Source organism: Neocloeon triangulifer, unplaced genomic scaffold (assembly GCF_031216515.1).
Source record: "Neocloeon triangulifer isolate White Clay Creek 2 clone unplaced genomic scaffold, ASM3121651v1 ptg000014l, whole genome shotgun sequence".
NCBI classification, from domain to species: Eukaryota; Metazoa; Arthropoda; class Insecta; order Ephemeroptera; family Baetidae; genus Neocloeon; species Neocloeon triangulifer.
Window position 1 is genome coordinate 6492719 of NW_026775556.1, and position 19290 is coordinate 6512008.

General features: G+C 37.1%; 1 protein-coding gene across 2 annotated transcripts; it reads left to right on the top strand.

Moving 5' to 3' along the window:
• Positions 1 to 49: 49 nt before the first annotated feature.
• Positions 50 to 19239, top strand: LOC132200473 (guanine nucleotide exchange factor for Rab-3A-like). Of its 2 annotated transcripts, none has more exons than XM_059625957.1 (8): positions 50 to 211; positions 15056 to 15576; positions 17188 to 17395; positions 17442 to 17632; positions 17726 to 17940; positions 18005 to 18104; positions 18161 to 18227; positions 18291 to 19239. In XM_059625957.1, the coding sequence occupies exons 2-8, from the start codon at positions 15124 to 15126 to the stop codon at positions 18371 to 18373; spliced, it is 1317 nt and encodes a 438-aa protein (XP_059481940.1). In that variant the 5' UTR covers positions 50 to 211; positions 15056 to 15123; the 3' UTR covers positions 18374 to 19239. The 2 variants fall into 2 exon arrangements, with proteins under 2 accessions (XP_059481940.1, XP_059481941.1); XM_059625958.1 differs by having other exon boundaries at positions 17457 to 17632.
• Positions 19240 to 19290: the final 51 nt, after the last annotated feature.

Consider the following 19290-nt stretch of genomic DNA (forward strand, 5'->3'; position numbering starts at 1 on the left):
CTGGATGCTCGCCTTGGCCTTTAAACTGGGAGCAGGAAGCCTCTTTCGCACTGCTGTGTGTACCATCAATTTTAGTTAGTTTAGTTCAGTCGCTGCTGCTCGCTCGCGGAGACGTCATTTCTGCGCGACTAGCGGGTAGCTTCCTTTGCAAGCTGGACCACAACGCTGCAACCCACTCGAAGACCCTCATTCAACTTTAATAATTATTTCGGTGAGTCGAAAAGCTTTTAAAATAATTTTTCATTATAGCACACAATAAATTTTATTACGAATTTCGCGTTTAATTGGCAGCAAGAGGGCCTGGGAATTTGAGCTTTCCCACGCAATTGTTTTTGAGAGCGTTCACTTTTTACAAGTGTGTTGCTTTAATTTAATATAATTATTTTCGTCTCTGCTCTGCGATTTGGCTTCGGCTCGTTATCACCCTCGGAGCTCAAATCTCATCTCTGCCATGCTCCGAATTCCATTGTGTGGGGGAAGTGTTAATCGCGTGAATGAACGTTCCCAGCAGCCTTTTCTTTTATTATGACTCGTGTGGAGCCCTATGGACCCTTTAAAATAATATTCATCCAAAATTATCACATAAAATAAGTTTTATCAAACACTCCTGACTAAAAACTAAATTTTCGTTTTTATTGAAACTCGTTTGTCATTTTTATTTGATATGACACTTGTTATAGATTTACGTGACCAGCATATAAAACTCTCAAATCATTTTCCTCATGAAAAACAGCAGAAGTGGCGAAATTATTTGCCCCGAATAATGCGCACAAGGATTTCCCTTCGACATGCGGGATCTTTTTGCATATAAACTCCAATGCGACCTCTCTCTTGCCAGCGGTTTGTTTATAATAATAAAACAACACAGCGACGTCCCGCGGCGATTTTCTCCCAAATAACTCATTTGACGTCACTGAATTAGAGAGATTTTGTCTTTAATATAAAATAATAAAAAAATCGTCGCGAAATTCCATCAGTCACTTATCTTGAAGTGTTTTTTTTTCTTTTGTCCAGGAGACAGACTGTGTTTATTGTGACAATGGGTGCTATAAACATTTTATATCAGACAAATCTTTATCTCGCGCCACCATCAAATGGCAAAATCGACGTTTTGTTTCAGTGACGCACTTGATATTTTATCACGTCAACTCTTTTAATCCAAACGCCATTTGCGTAGAGAAAGAGCAGCATCTCGTCGTTAACCTAATTTCACCAACTTGCTGAAGTAAGGTCTAGGGCATTTAATTTGAAAAAGTGATTTTATGGAGTCGGACGCACGCGTTGCTTTTGTGCGTCTGCCAGAAGAGATCATTTGCAGAGATATTTTTACAGGCGAGAGCCAAGGTTGTGGACGCGCGCGCTCAAAAGTCTTGGCACGGTTCCGCGTTTTTATTCCTGACCAGCTCTCTCTGTGCCGAGTATCCATCAGCTTAATTTTATTTCACTTCACGAAATTGTGCGTCTTTCGCTGCACTTTGCGATTCTGAGCACAGCGCAGATGAAAATAAAAACGTCAGAGAAAAGCGCAAATTCATTGCAGCTTAGATCACGTTTTTGTCAAACACTAAGCTGAATATTAAACAATTCAATTTAAAAATTTAAAATTTCAAGGCAAGTTATATAATTTATTTTGTTTGTAATTTTATTTTTTTTTCAAAATTATTCAATATTTTTATAATTATAAGTATGTTTTATGCATTTTATGTAAATATATTTATTTATTATTATGCATTTTGTGTAAAAATATTTTTTTATTTATTATTATTATTATTATGAAAGATTCTCAACATCATTAGTATCATATCACTAATTAATCAACAACTAAAACTATGGATGATAACTTCTTAATAAGAAAATAATATTATTTCATATAATAAACAATAATATAGAAGTTAAATGTTAAATAAAAATTTACTTAATTTTCAAAACCTCCTTGTAAATTATGAATCGTTTGGAATTTCCGCTGCTTCAAGTGCATATCTTTGCACTGATGCAAACACCTAAATAAGCAAGAGATACGTAGGCAGGTGTTCTCTCTTTCAAATGGCGAACACTTATTTGCGCTTAAGCGGTCCCGTTACACTTTGAAATAATATAATGAAATCTGCGCTGATGCTTCCACACCGTATTAAATTACTGCATTTTTCCGCAGCTCTCTCAAATGATCTTTTTGCTTCTCTAGTACATAAATGATATGAAAACTCACTTCTCTCAATTAAATTTCACCACCACGAGCTGCAAAAGGAATTAATCCTTAAAGTTTTCCCACAACATGAAATAAAGTTTAAATAAATAAATTTTAAATATATTTATTTTTTCATATAAAAAAATGAATCATCCAAGTTTACAAACGTGTTTGGAGAAATAGCAGAACTTGCTAAAAAGTTGGCACTTATGGAGACGTTCATGAAGTTCCTCAATGAATGTTTTTTTTTCTTTTCAATGAAAAATAATAAATAATTTTAAAAAGCTAACTTTCAAGCAATCATTTTTCTCCTTATATTTCAAAAGTGTCTGCGAAAATGTGTTCAATGTTCATATGTCCGTGAAATGCAAACAAACAGCAGAGTATTAATGTGAAATATTGCTTTCACTTCCTGTGTTTCGTCCAGCACACTCAAGAAACATCATCCACTCTACAAAGAGAAGCTCCAGCTCGGTTGAAACATTTTTTTTTCAGGCGTGTTGCGTAAAGGGCAAAGAATGTCTTGTTTATCTCGCGCGCTTCTCTTTTTCAAACCAGAGAGCAAAGGGATCCGTGAGAGAGCTCTTGGAAAAACCAGCACACAAACGAGACCATTTGGATGAATAAAAACATCGTACAGTAAAGGCGCTCGCTAGAATGGTTATCATAACAACAACGGCCGAGAAAAATCATCAGTGCGTTTATGAAAAACTCTTCCATCTCATTATATGATGCGTGCTTCTGAAACGTGCCTGCAAACGCATAGATAAATGCCGACTGGTTGTATATGTACAAGTAAACAGCTTAAAGAGCTTTCGAAATAACAACACTGATTGTCTTTACAGTAATTATTTTTCTCATTGAACAAGGAGAGTGATTCAATTACAAGAGTTGTTCTCGGAACTAATCATTATTTTCATGCTCGAGTTGCGGAAATATTTGAAAGTGAAATTTTCATGAGGAAAATTAAACTTAAATTTGATTTTTAAAAACAGTTTCATATCTTAATGGACGAAAAGTATCGAGAGGTCAGAGGAGCAATTTTTCCTCAAACCATCTGATCTCTTTATTAAAGTTCAGGATCTGTTGGCCTTTCTAATTGACTCGCTTTGTGAGTCAGCATCGTTCTTCCCACATGTCAACTGCTGGCTTTTCCCCTCATTCATTGAGTTAACACCAGATCATGGCAAAGATGTCAAATGCTTAATTTGATTCAAATCCGAGTAGAGCTTTTACTAGACAACTCGGTCTTCTAACATATCTCACTTGTACATAACAAAAGAGCAGCCCAACCGTGACTTTTCCCTCATGGCATAATATTTATCACAAACTTCACGGTCTCGTTATCACCGGGAGGTCACGTGTTGTAGCGAAAATTATGCTAAAATTATTCACTCTCGCAATTGGCCTATTGAGGCTGAGAGAGTGCGAGATTGACGATTCGCGAAAGAGGGCGTCGCTAAGTCCAAGAGTGTGTGCAAAATCTCTCGGGGGCCGTTGACTCTGTGAGCACCACGCGAGACTAATGTTGCAGCCAATTGGCCGAGATCCCTTGCCAAAATCAAATCTCGCTTGCGGTCCATTTGCGTCCGGCCCAAATTGATTTCGAAATAATGTGAAGACAAAATCATGAGTTCATTAAATTCTATGTCCTTCAGCTTTTTCAATTGTTTCACAAAATTATAACTATGAAGATTTTAAATAAAAATAACTATTTTATTATATTAATTTTTCATTTTTCAAATTAACACTTTTAACTCTCTTTGCTTTTTCATTGAAAACATTAACTTTAATTATTTATTATAATAGTTAAATTTATAGTAAAGCAAGCTGAAGTTTCCTCTAAACTTTTGTTTTCCCTGTTGACGGAACGATGAAATAGCCTGCTTGCTAGTTTGTCTCTGGGGCCATTCCCCTTCCCAGAAATAAAATGTAATGAGGAATTATGAAGATGAGCAACCAGTTTTTTGCCTGCGCTCTCGGACCAACCGCGTTAAATAGCCCGAGGCCTCACTAGAGGTGCGCGGGAGGGGAGGCGGAGGCGCTCGAGGTCAACTTCGAGAAGAAGAGCCTTCCAGAGAATTTTTTTTTATTTTTTTTTATTTACATGGTTCTTTTTCAAAGGAGAAAGACGTGCAAGGATTGTGATCATCTTCACACATGCCGGGAAATTACACTGCATTGCTTTATGGCTGCAGAATACATTTGCGCCGCCTTTGCTTGGGCGGAAATAGCATAGCACATATATTCTGAATGGCTGCTGAGAAGATGAAATTTCAGCGATTACTCTCGCGCGTTCCTGCCATGGTTCTAATTCACTCGTCACTTATTGCAGACTTTTATATAAATTTCAGATGTTTTCCTTGCGGCTTATTGTTATAGAGTGCAAATTTGCAAACATAACTGGCAAGGTCATGCGCCCATAATATTCTTGTGAAGTTTCTTTTCATAAACGATGGTTAAATTTATTAATTCCTTTTTGACTTTTTTAATTGTTTTAAATTATGCTCCTTGGAGATTTTATCATTATTTCCAACTAATTCACCATATATTTTGCTACTAAAATAGATCAATAACATAAAAGTTAGGAAATAATAATACATATTACAATCTTAATATCAAATTGGAAAAAGAAGACTTAAAAATTTAGTTTTTAAAATATTCCTTGAAAAATATCTTGAATTCTTCTTAAAAATTGGCTTAATAACGTCAAAAATTTATCCTGCAGCCAAAAAATAAAAAACTTCTGACAGATACTTATAATATAGTTTTGTTTTAAATCTGCTTAATGTTGCTCAAAATTATAATAATTATGGTGCTAAAATTATTCATAAATGTGATATTCAAAAGTTTTATAATATTCCAAGCTGATCCAATTAAGACAACAATTAGTACTTTTTATTACACCAACTATGTGAGCCACTTTCCTTAGAAAAATGCATTGAAATTTTCCCTTTAACCATCATTAATTAACTAATTTGCGTGGCCAGAAGCATAGTTTGATCGATATAATTTTGGAACCTAAATTCTGAGAAGAAGGGAAACTTTCATAATGGAGCAAATGACCGTTTAGACTGAAAAGTAGTCTACTTTAATTTATTGATGCTGTTTCGCTTCACAAAATCACAGCCGTTTTGTACTTTCGATTGGCCACAATCCAAGTGAGCAGCGGGGCAGTTTAATTTCACGAAGGCATGGTGCTCTGGAATCTGCCCTGGAAACCTCAATCGAATTGAAAGTGAAGTGCGCTGCCTGAAATGACGACAATAATATCAAAAGCACTCTTGATCCGCGAGAGCCGCTTGCCTCTTATCGGCTGCACCCCGCTCGTTCCACCCCTTTGGAAACAAGCGCACCCCGTCTCATTACTCATCCAGTCCTGCCGCCGCTGGGTCGCCCCGCTGCAGCTCGCAGCATCCCAGCTCTCAGCTGAGGGAGAGCAAAATATAAAGGGATTGATTTTAGCGCGCGGGGGTGTTTTTCGGGTGAGCGTACTGCGCCCCGAAATGAGACATGTGTTTCGCAGAGTACGCATAAAATTACTCCAAAAGACGGGAACAATTTTTTTTGTAATATGTGATGAAAATCGTCAGTAAAATGTTTTATATATTTTTAATTAATTTTATATTTAACTAAACATTTTTTTCAGCTTTTTTTATGTTTTTTTAATATGATTGTCATTACATTTCAGATGGTTCAGATTTTTAATTGAAGTTTGTATATAGAATATAAAGCGAATGCAGATAAAAGATTTACCTTGAAAGTTGTTTTAAACTGCAATAAAACATGAAAAAGAAGAGTTTCATCTAAATCTGGTGAAATTTTTCCATTATTAACCCACTTGAGCAGAGTGAATTCCCCGAATTCAGTCCGCAAAACCAATAACGCAAACAAACTAATTGGCCGCTTGTTTGTTTACTGACAGGGCAATTCCGAGGCTGGTTTCTATAATATGTGCGGATTCTAATCAATCGCAATCGATCGGGCGCTGCTCTGGCGTGACGAGGAATTTCAGCACGCCGGTCTGCTCTTTCCTTTTCACCTACATTTCCTCTCTCGAGTTGGTGTATAGAACTTTTGCTGCTGTGTACACTGTGCACAATCTTGGTGGAGTAGAGCAGAGTGCTTCAAATATGAAAGGTCAGTGTCCTATTATAGGCTGGCTGCCTTTTCAATACTCGGCGCAGGGAAAGTGCCTCTTTTCATGACACAATGCGCTCTCCGTACTCTGCAAGCTGATTTTTTCAGCCTGATAACGTGGGAGTGCTGCTTGCTATTTTATTTTGTCCCAGCAAGTACAAAGGATGTCATAAGAATCAGAGAGAGTGGTGCAGCAGGACGAAGAGTGGAATCTTCATTTTTTTTATCCAAGGATGAAAGATGGTCTGTTTTTGTTAAACTCAAATTTTCCCATGAATTTTTATTTTCAGCCTGTATAGTGAAAAGATTTATGAAACTTCCGCTCACTGGTGCGAATTATTGAGCACACAACAGCCCTAAAATGGACATCAAAACAAACAATAACAATTTTATAGTGAATGGGTGCTACAATTTAATAAATTAACCAGTCTCTGCTTTCCTGCATTCCAGGGCGATTATGTCACGCCATGTTCAAGTAAAAATAATTGCTGTTGGGAGAGAGACAATGATAATATAATCACAATTGAACGTTCCGTGTGCGGCCGTTGAAATCATTTACATAAATTCCGGTTGATCGCATGTCGCATCCGCAATGATAATTGAAGGTCGTAAAGAGTTCTTCTTTTTTCCTCAATAACAAATTGCAGTTGCAAAACGCGATTGCAATGACACTTTTTAGTTTTTATGATTTGGAGAGATGAAATTTTGGGAGTTGTTAAGAAGAAAGGTAGACTATAGAGTTAGGAAAAATTAAAAGTTCACAATTTTCAATATAAAATTCGGTTGAAGCTATACTGGCGAAAAATGCTGCCGATTATACATATTTTTGCATTAAAAATAGCTATTATTTTTATTTGAACCTGTTAACCACATTGGGTCATTTCTGTATTGTTTTTAAAGTAAAAATTAAATTGAATTCTATCTTCCCAGCCCCAAAGAAGCATGCATAAATGTGAGAAAAGCTCCGTTTCGCTGTTGCGGCTCTCTGGAAAGGGATTCTCTTTAGAAGCTGCAAAGCATAGGGCTTTCTAATGCAACGGGCGCCACTAAGTAGATTAGCAGGACACGCGACAAATGTCAACCCTTTCTCTGGATTTCCATATAAATTGTAATTAACAACGACAAGCGGACACGCCTAAAATACGCAAGTTAACAATGAGTCAAAATCTATTTTCATCTCATCCTACTTAATTTTTTCCTCATTTAACCACAATACAGGATCCAGGATTTGCAGGATCTTTTGCATTTGTTATCAAATAAATTTGCGGCGTTTTGTTGTGAAAGTAAAACTAAAAGCTTCCTTTTACGTTCAAGCAGAAGGTTAATTAAATTTAAAACCACAAACACCGCACTGACGCAATGCCGCGTACATATGCTGCTGTTGCTTATTTCCTATTGTAAGCAAACTACCGCGATTCCAGTGAAATGTCGAACCTGGAAATCATGCATGACTTGCCGTATGAAAATTTAATTTGCACATTGACGTTAAGCGAGTGTGAATTTTTGCAGCCGGAGAGGGAAATACCCTCAACCTTTAAATGCTAATAAAAATTTAAAAAGAATTTGAAGCCCCTTCCATGGGTGTACATTTTTTAAGTAAACTGATGCCGTGGGTGTTTTCGGGTGAATTGAATCATATTGAAATATGATGCTGCACAACGGCAGCAGGTGTGTGTGTGCTAATGCGCGAGAACCTTTAATGAGGCGAAAATTTCCCACAGCACGGCGAAATCCCAAGGCTGCGCAAATGAAATATGCATGCTGTTTTTTAAATTTGTATTCTCGACGAGTAAGACTTCTTTGCTATACGTTTTTATGCGCCTCCGCTCATTACCACTTGCTCAATGCGAATGTTATTCGTTATGCCTTTATCAAAATTACTCTTTTTGTTTCACACACGCCATATGCTAATTAGTCGAGAAACCGGTGATGCTGCTGGGAAACAGAAACGTTTAAAATTACACACATTAAAGATTAAAGTGATTGAGTTTCAATTATATCAGCAGTCACAATCTTTAAATTGTTTTTACTGTTTTTAGATTTCTTTTTTTAAGATTATGTCTGTTTTTGACAATATATTAAATGAATCACATAAGCGCTGAAATTACAACATATGATGGAAAAAGTTAAATTTAAAAAAAAAACATTTGTTTCTAATTACTCCTTAAAAATGGCATTAATTTTTTAATTTAAAGAAATATTTATTATTATATTTTTAATTTTTGTTTGGTTTACGTGGTATTTAAAATAAATTATTACTGAGGCCCAACATAGTTTTGCAGATTTAAATTAAAAACGCATGTATTTTTTGATCGCCGAAGACTGTATGAATTATTGGATACACCAAAATACATAAGGACTTTAAAAAAATTCTCAATGCTTGATAGGAATTTTTAAATCTTCAGATTATTCTCGCCAAGATTTATGAATAATATAATTATACATATTTTGAAAAATTTGTCTTCACAAAAATTCCAGCTGAAATAAGATGATTTTAGAGGTACATTCAAGCAGCGGATGAATTTTCAACCCACTGTATGCATGGTAATGTTTCAGTTCTTTTATACCCGTATTTTTCCTGATTAAGAGATTCGCATCTCTCTTCTGCTTTTTATTTTTATAATGGAACACGGGCGTGTCTCTTGCCACCGACGTGCACTGATTCGAATTCATTGTTTCGCCGGTGGAAGTTAATGCGATATTCAGGTGGACCCTCTTCGTGCCCGCAGGCCTTGATTCACATGATGCATTTTTACACTAATTCATTTTTTCTGGCTCGCGTCGCCACGAGAGGAAATCGCTACTTTCTCTCCGCTCGGTCGGGTCTTCCTCTCTTCTAATACACTTTTGGGCTCTCTCGCAGGTGCGCTCTCGGCATTCAAAGCGAGAGAAATTCATTTTGGCAAATTCATTGTGCGCGAATTTCTAATATCACTCTCAGCTCAGACCGGCAGGAGAGAGAGTGAAGTGAGTGGACGACTATAAATCTGAAAGAATTCGACTTGGGCAATGTGAGTAAAATAATTATCATTGTTTATGTCAGCATTCACGGCCCAAAAAGACAAAAATCGAAGTGAAAGCACGGTGTACATAAAGGTCGTAACTAATCAACCCCATTCCTATTGTTAACTCCTTGACAAAATATAGGCAAGGTGAAGATAACCTTATGGCAATAAGCGATCACGCCTTTTTGATAAATTTACAAAACAGAAAGCCTTCACATGGATATCGGCTCACGTACGCAACTCGTCAAATTATTGCTGATAGGGTCTGGAAACCTATAGATGAAGGCAAAAGATTTTGGAGTTTAATATATTCTGAAGCTAAGCAGTAGGAGCAGATCGCTGCGGAACTTTATGTTTTATAAAGTAATTCAATTTTTTTCACAATTAACGTTTGAATTAATTTAAAGGAATTAGCTTTTTTGGACATAAAAAGTAAAGTTTTCAGAGCCCTTTAATTTTTATTATTGAAAATATTAAGCTTTGGAATTCATTTCACCATTGAATTGAATGGTTTACTGTAAAATAATCCTTTGTTTCAATAAAACAATGAGGATAATACTAACTCCAATATGTATGGAAATTATCAATACATTGTCATGAATTCACGCAAGCGAAAACTTTATCAGTAAGGTTATATGGCCTAATAGGGAGGAAAACAATCAGACAAATGCGTGCTTTTCCACCCTTGGGAGTTAAGCCGACCGTGACCTGAATTTTCCAATAATTGCATTTGCGTGCGGTGCCATCCCTGCATATTGCCGGGGTTGATATCTGCAATTTAAATCGCATTAATAAATGGCTTCAAATTGGGTAAAAAAACTTGTCCAGACAAAAACAACAGGCTGGAGATTGGATTACCATCTCGCATCATGCAATCGGTGGCAAAGACCTTGCCGTGCGCAAAACATTTTCCACATCGATTTTCGGCTTTTGCTGCTTATATATGACCACGTGCAATTTCCGCTACTTTCCCGAGGCACAGCGAGCTGACCCAGTTTTGGGCTTAAATGACATCTAAATAGCTTCTCCCGGGCGAAGCCAATCTGAGAGGATTTCTGCATGAAAATACGATTTCAGCACCTCAGTCAACACCATTAGGTGATATTGCGTTTTATAATTCAAATTTCATATTACACAAAGTTTCAAGCTGGAAAATCGAAACGCAACCTTGCTGAATATTGACGCGCCCTGTATATTTGCTCTCCACAAATAGACACGACAAACATGACCAAAAACATTTATTTATTTCCATGGGTGCCTCTGAGCGTGCGTGTGAAAAATTACACCGGGCCAAAAGTGTGTCCCTTTACGGCCGTTATTTTGGTGTTTTGAACTCCATTTGCCGACCTGGTGTCTGGTCTAGTCATGTGGTGACACACTGCCATTCTGAAAGCAGAGTGAGTAAGTGCACTTGACGCTACAACAAAACCGTGCACCGCAAAACTCTGGTGTAAGCAATTTTTATCTCTTGGGCATCATAAAAGCGGGGTCGCCTCTCAAATGTGAGTCACAGCAGAGTCAAGACGAAAAAAACACCTAGAACATAAATCATGCACAGCGAGTTGTCTCATCAATTTTTTATCTTATGCAAAACCGAGGCAAAGAACAAAATTGGTTTGAGCTTTTCGAGTGAAAAAATTTGCATTTTATCTGACAGCTCGAGCTTGTAAATTTTTATTGTTGATTATTGAAGTGCAGATGCTGTGAACGGCATTCCGGTCGATAAGTTTGGATCAATATTGCTAATCGTGAGGCCTTGTTCGACACTTTCTGTTCAATCAATAATTTTGGTCATTTATTTCAATTGGAGGTTACGAAGTGTGTGTTGCTTTTAGTATAGGGGTGCTTTTTGGCCTTCAGGATAAAAGATAAAGCTGTTCAATTATAAATTTTTATGAAGTTATTAACGTAAAGTAAAATATATTATTGAAAGCAATGAGGAAAAAAGTATTAAAATTATATACATAATAAAAGCGGAAGACATTTGAAGAAATTAAATTGTAAAAGTTTTATAATTTTAATTTTTTAAAGTTTATGATTATGAATTTTTCACCCTCTATGCGTGTCTTTGGACTTAAACTGTTGCAAACTTTTAGGCTATCTATTGACGTCACTTTTTGCTCCTCTCTCTATGTAATCATTTTGCAAAGTTTTATCATTGCGCCACTTTTTTTCTGGCCAGCTCATGCAGCTGCCTTGCAATTAAGTATGTATCTTGCCTCTCGTTGTGCTTGCTGATGTGGTGGTGCGTTTACGATGTTGACATCAGCCGTGCAGAAGCTGCGCTCTGCAGAACATGCGCAATTTATCTGCAAGCCTGGCGAATTCAGCAGCGTTTTACGAGCACCCTTTTTACCGTTAGGACCGCACACTCTTCACGGAGGCTGGAATAAAATAACTTTTGGGAGATCGCGAGAGAGAACCGCAGCCTTACATGCCGCGTAAATGCACGTGCGTTTTCGCTTTGTTTCGCTCACTCACGTGCGTCGCTTTCAAAAAGCTCACATACACACACACAGACAATCTAATAAGCAGTCCTGAGACCGCCACCGCTTTGTCTGAAAGAGAAAAAATAATAGTGCCCGCGTGACGTCAATTGGCGTGGAATAGAATAAAGAAGAAAATTCGTGCGGGATCACGTTGAAAACTTACAAGCGCTTAAACATGTGCATCTCTCAGCACATTTGGTAATTAATTCAAAGCCACGCTTTTTTACTCCAAGACAAAAGAATTGCATTATTCATTTATTAAACTTATAGAGCTTGTTCAAATTAAAGGGACTGACAACCTTCAGAAAACCAATGTTCCGTAAGTTAACTTTTTTAAATATTTTGGACACAAATGGCAAAAATAATATTTTTATCATCCAACATTCCTTAGTAAACTGAGCTGCTGCTCGCGAAACTAAAGAAATTAATAAATCTCTATTAATTTTGATAAAAAAAACGATCTGTCAGGATTATGATTTTAATTTTTTCTTTAAAGTTTCAGACTAATTAACAGCAGATAGTATTTAATTATTTAAAAAAAGAGCAATTTTACATTTACATCATTAGCAACAGCCATCGGCAAGTCGTCAAGTTTTTCATTAATCACGCGGCTGTGTGTAATTTGTAATTTGCTGCCCGAGCGGTTGAAATTCTCATCATCATGATTAAAAGGAAAATTAGCCGCCTAGCTCTCGCACGGCTCGAGCGTTTTCCTCGTCACGCCCCAAATGATGAAGACGGTCGATTTGCATGCAAAAAATTTGCGTGTGCGTCAGAAATCCTTTTTTGGAGAGGTCCTAGCGTAATGGAATATTATACCACCTAAGCACAAAACGAAAGGGAGATGAGAGAATGCTCCTCATCATTTCATTAACGACAAAAACGTCGCCGAGCAAATTTAATTTCTAGAGAGAGCGCGGCATTATTATTTTCTCGCCTCGGGCACAACTTCATTTATTCTTGCACTCCCGCGCGACACACGTGAAAAATCGCTTGGCTATGCCCTCGAGGACTCTGCTGAATAATGTCTCTCATTTTGCACATTTTCCGAGACAATTTTTCATCGTGCTATGCGACGACGAGCACTGCAGACAGACTCAATTATATGAATGGAGTCGCGCAGGAAGAAAGTAATTGGCCACTTATCGACGGGCTCTCTCTCTAACTTATATAAGAAGCCCAGCCCGGCGGGGCGGAGACCGAATGGGAAATTTGCCGGCTTGATTGCGAGAGTGGCTCATTTTCAACCCTCTTGTTGTCCTGCACCGTCAAACGAGCTCAATTACGGCTACTTCTCAGAAGTGCTCATCATAGCAGGAAATCTGATAGTTGGGTGGATATTGCTATTATTAACTTGTTAGACACACGACATTCACTTAGAATAAATCAATTTTTTTAACATTAGAAACTTGTTCGCTGGAAATAATTCTATTCTACTTCAAAGCTTAGCTTAAATTAAGCTTTTTATATTTCAAATTAAAACATAATTTTGTGTATATCAATTCAAACTTAATGAAGAAATTGTTAAACAAATTCATAACGCAATTCAATAATCAAATCAGAATCACACAAGATATTTTAAATTTAGGGAATAAGTAATAATAATTTACTAAAATGTTTTATTGCACCACAGAAAAACTTTTAATCATTTTGATTCTAACAATAAGAGTAGGAAATATCCAAACTTCCTTCGTTTTCAGTTAATTTTGAGGTATATAAATTAGTAAAGAAGATTATATGCAAATTTGGGCATCAGTTGATAAATCCCAGCCAATCACCAATAACGGGGCGTGTAAAACGCGCTCATAATTTATCCTAATTTTCCCTGCTGAACGAGAGAGCATTTTCCCTCAATTGCACGAACGCTGCGGTTGCGAAACTCATGTGCCACTCCTGTGTGCACCTACAGTGTCAGGGGGGCTGTTTCGTCCGTGTGCCAGAAATTGCCGGCGAATCGATGTGCACGACGGCTGAATGCTGACTGGCCGGGCAAGCTAAACCCCTGCAGACTTTTTGCCAACTCTTTTCATCTTTGCCAGTTGCCTAGCAACCCTCTCGAAGCCAGGCTCCTTGCACCTTTTTGCAATTGTTGTACGGCTTATTGCCTATAGCCGCGTGATTGTTTTCTTGAATCAAATCTCCGGATCCCGGAAAATACTCAACGCATATAATCTTGAAGGTTGCTGCTCTTGCAAAAGCAGACGGCATTATTGACTGCCAAGCAGGCGCCTTCTCGACTTTAATGAGCAGGGTGAATATCTTCTTCTCGTTTATTATAGTTTAGCCTCCGCTGCTTGGTAAATGTCGAGCATCAGCCAATTTGTGTCAATGTCACGAGACGTGCAGGGACGGCTTTGGTGTAATAAAACGCTGGTGTAGTCTTGGGACGCCTTTTTTGATGATGAGCTAGAAGCTTGACTCGCATTTCCGTGACATTATTGCTCCCGCGGGAGCCCGAAATCTGCCAGAAATGAGCCGAGACGATGGCCCTTTTGTGTTGGGAGAAGGGTAGAGAAACATTTTGGACCACAAAACCAGGCCTTAATAAAAGAATATCTTTCTATTATATTCTTTTCCCCCACCCCTTCCCAAGAGAAAAAAATCAGAAAAATCAAAAGACGAAAAATACAGCTAGCATATTTTATGAATTTTAATAAAATTGATGATACTTTTAGGTGATTTTTGTTTGTTTATTTATTTATTTTTATTGCATTATTTAAGAATCATTACAAATTGATGGTGTATTACATGATTAAAAATTCAGTGAATTTACCAAGCTCTTTTTAGTAAAGTATGAGAGAGAAATAAGATTAATAAATTACAATCAAAATTGTTTACTCCAAAAAATGTTTTTTTAATTAGAAACTGTCGTAATTTGTATAATTAATTCAAATAGTATATTTCTATTATGCGAAAATCAAAGAAATTGCATGAGACCAAAAAATACAACTACTTTGCAATTTCAATTGTTCTCATTTCTTAAAGTTAAACAATTACTTGCTCCTCTTTTGCGCATCATTTGGCAGAAACAATAAGAGACCGGTCACGCTACTGTTCTTTCAATTGAATTTTAGAAAGCATCACCGCGCAAAAAGAATAAAATGTTTATGTTTGCCATCGCCTTCGTACAAGCATTCCCCGAGACCGCCCAAGCGCCGAAAGCTGTAAACAGATTGAATAAAAAATTCATTCACGCTGTTCGCCCCTTCTGAATGGTATTTTTGTGATTGTTGCAGATCTCGCAGACCGGCATGGGCAGCTCCATTGGCAGCCTCTCTAAATAATTCAATTCATTATATTCGCGATGTCCCCGCCGCGGGTCAGCAGCCACTCGCCAGAACCGGCGTCTTCGCCAAGCAAGAAACTGTCCTCGCCGCTGCAAATCAACGGCATCAATCAGCTGAACGGCCATGTGGCCATCGAGCCCTACAAGATGAACGGATTCGTGCCCGAGGACAGCAACAACCGACTCAACGAACTGCTCAACTCGGTGGTCGAAAGGACCGACTCGCCGACGCTGTTGTTGAGCAGGAAGATCGAGGAGAATCAGGAGAATGGCGACGTCCACGAGGAGGACGAAAATAAGGCGAATCTCAAGGAGGAAAAGGCCAAGGACAAGTCGATTGCCAAACTGGAGTCTCTCCTGCACACGGCCAACCAACAGCTGAGGCTGCGGAATGAGGAGGTGGACCGACTCAGCAGGATCAGGAACGAGGTGGAAGCCGAACTAGAGGAACTTACTGCCAGTCTCTTTCAGGTAAAAATGCAATTTTGGTACATCATTTTTTAACCATTAATTAGATTAACATTAAATCTTTTTTGTTCCAAACTAAAATTTAACAAAGATTTGGTTTTTCAAGTGCTGATGATAATTAAAATATTTTATATTCTATTTTATTTGCTGCTCATTTATGTAATTAAATTTTAAGATAAATAATTTTCCCCATTAAATTGAGGTGTGATTGAATTGTAAGTGTCAATGATCTAATTTTGATTTAACCTTTCATTTATTTATTTTTTCATTTAACATATTTTTATTTTTGCTTTTTAATATCCGCACACTTCCTGTTGTTTCTTTTAAATCTTTTTGTGTGTACTTTTTTTACCTATATGGTTGATTGGAGCAGCGTCACAATAAGTCATGCTCTTTGCCCTGCGTGGATCCTCTCTGTGCACCAAGAATACCACGATATATATCCAATTTCAAGTTCAAGGAACAGGTTTTTGGTTAAGTTCACACTTGGTTGACTCGCGCTTCCTGCCGGCGATTTCAATACCACCGCTCTCTCTCCCCCATAAATACCTGTTGGTGGTCATGTTGCATTTTTTGTTTGTAAAAACAGGTCTATTTTCACACTCATTATTTAATTAGTGAAGAACTTTGAGAAAAGATGATTATTTTATTTTATATGGTAATCACTTAAACGTGATCCGCCTCACGTTTTTTTTTTTTATTTATTTATTAATTTTTTTGCATATTTTACGCAATTTTTATGTAACTTGTGGCACTGACGAAAACCGCAGTTACTCAATGATGTTATGCAAAATCAAATGAAAATTTCCGCTTCTTTATTTTTGGACTCTGTCACAATGCACGCACCGCTCTTATTACTTTAATTAGCGTGCGACACTTGACAGGTTTCACCGCAGCAGTTGCGTAAATATTTAGAGCAATTCCAAATAATGCTTTTACACTTGCGGGTCAGCCCATTATTTTGACGCCTTACATAATTAAGTTATAATATACAAGAGTGCGAAGACCTCAAAACACGTAAACCTGCCTGAAGTTGGCTACAAGAAAAATTAGAAAAGTGTATTTTATTTCAAAACTACACACAATTTCTGACCTTAATGATTAAAGTTAAATTATTAAATCGGCGTTTACAAGAGAAATCCGTGCCTTTCATCCTTATCTTGCTGTCCGACTTATTCTTTCTCTCTCAACGCCCTTCTTTCCTTTCGTATATAATTTTTCAAGGCACGCTATATGAGCAATATCATGCGGAAGTGATATGATAAGCAGGAAATGCGAGCGCACCAGACAAACAAAAACCTTCTTTCAGCTTTTACTAGCACAGCAGGGCGTTTTCCTTATTGAAAATGAGCGACGACGGGGAGGAAAGTGAGCAGCGAAAACCCTCGTGGAAAATGCTGCTCACAGGTGGGGTCAAACAGGGTCATCAAAGGTTACACACAATAAGTGACGGGGGCAAACCCCAAAGGCTCGAACGACAGCTCACTCGAAGTTTGCGCGAACTTGAGTTGGAAATTGAAAAATGGGATTGCGGAGTATCTGATACTGTACATTTTAATCGGAATAGAAAACAAAAATCGAAAATCCTCATGAAAAATTTCTGTAATTTTGCAGGAGGCACATAATATGGTCCGCGAAGCAAACGTCGCCCAGGCGCAGGCAGAAAAGGCACTTAAGGAGAGCCAAATGAAAGTGGAGGTTCTGCAGGCGGAGGTGGCCGCTCTCAAAACCCTCGTCATTACATCGACCCCCAGCAGACCGAACCCTCATCTCCACCCCCAGCTGCAGCAGTCGGACTCTTCGCCCTCATCAAGCTCATCTGGTAAAATCATCATCGTAACCAATGAAACTTTGTAAATGTTTAATAGAAAATATTTTTGCAGGAATGAATCTCTTTAATCGCAAGCATCGAAGGTCACCCTCTCATTTCAACCTCAAATACGGCAGAGAAAATTCTCCTCCAGACTCCCCAGTCAAAGAGCAGCGAGAAGGAAGTCCGGCGCACACTGGCTACGTCCAGTTGCAACAGGATGACGCAGTTTTAAAAGATGAAATTGAGGTTAAAAAAAAATTGAAGCAAAAATTATAAAAATTAGATTTTTGGAAAATAAAAAAATTCGATTGAAACTTATCGGTTTTTTAAAATTTTTAGTTTGATCCTGTGGTGCACAAGGAGTTCCTGCAGTGGAAAGAGGCGCCAACTTTGGACAGGACAGATCCATTCATCTCGAGAGTGTACAGAGAAGACATTGATCTGTGCCTCAACTTCTGCAACGGGGAGTTGGGCGCCAAAGTCTACTCGGCAGTGGAGGCAGGCACAGTTTATATTGAAGCTGTCACCGAAAAGAGCAAATCTACTTTCCCTAAGTAATTTTAAAATAATATTATAAATAAAAACAAACCTGACAATTATTTTTTTTTTCTTGTAAAGAAAATGTGCCCTGCTTGAGGCCCAGCGCATTTGCAGCTACAGGTTGCGTCTCGGAGAAGAAGAGCAGTGGCACACAATTTCTCAGTTGTGCAGAAACAGAGTATGAATTTTTCTTATTAGGGTAATAATTTTTTAACTAATTCACTTTTGTTACAGATCACCGCAGTGTGCGATTTTTTGAACTACCTGAGATACATCGAAAGGGGGCTCGTAAAGAGTTCAGGTATAAAATTGCAAAAATTAAGATTTTCAGAAAAATCTGTAACATTTTTTTTCAATTCTGCAGCGCACGACGTATTTTGCGAACTGGTGCGGCTGCGCAAGGAAATTATACTCGCAAGACTGGGCATGCCCATCTCTAAGGATTAAACTATGCCTACCCCTGGAAACCACTCACACACCAGTCATAATAATTTTTTAAGAAAATGCCAAAGACTTAGAAAGTAAAAATGAATTAAATAGAAAGAGATTTATATCTTGCTTGGAGCATTATATTTTATGTGTCTGTCTGAATGATTAATGTTATCAAAGCATGAAAAAGTGCCACAACATTTTATTATTATACTTTAAAAGGTTCTTTAAAAATATGTCAGAAAATCAGATTACTTTGCTTTTGGAGCTTTTTAATAAAATTAAATTTTTTGGTGAAAAATAATACCATTTATGAATGTGTGATTCTTGCTGTGGTTAGTGATAAAATGTCAGATTTCATTAAAAAAAAATTTTTTATATGTACTTTTTATTTTAAATGGCAAATTTTCTGCATAAGAGACAAAATGAGAAGATTTTTATTCATAATATAAATTAACCCTCAAGATTTTAAGAAATTATAAAATCAAATATTCTTTACTCATTTTCCTTGTTGAAAAACGAGAATAATGTGCTCTGAGAAGATTCAAATAATTCTTGAAAAGTTATACGTTTATACAAGGCATTTTAAGAATTTCCCCTACGATTTTCTGGATCTAATAAAACCCACGGTTATTAAAAAATCTAGTGCTCGAATAGACATTCTAAATATTAATAATATTACTTTCAATTTCAAATATACTCTCTTTGGTAGAAATTTGCACTTGCAGCTTTTGTGTGAAAATTTAAAAGAAAATTTAAGAGAAAATAGTTATGTATGTATACGAAAACTGTAAAGATTTTTTTTTAAATGTGTATATTATGCGTATTGATTCTGTTGCGAATTTTTTACTTGAAAATTAAAATTGATTATTGAAAAAATCAAAGATTTAATATTTTATTATTATGTAATTTTTAAATGTGAACCCATGATAAAC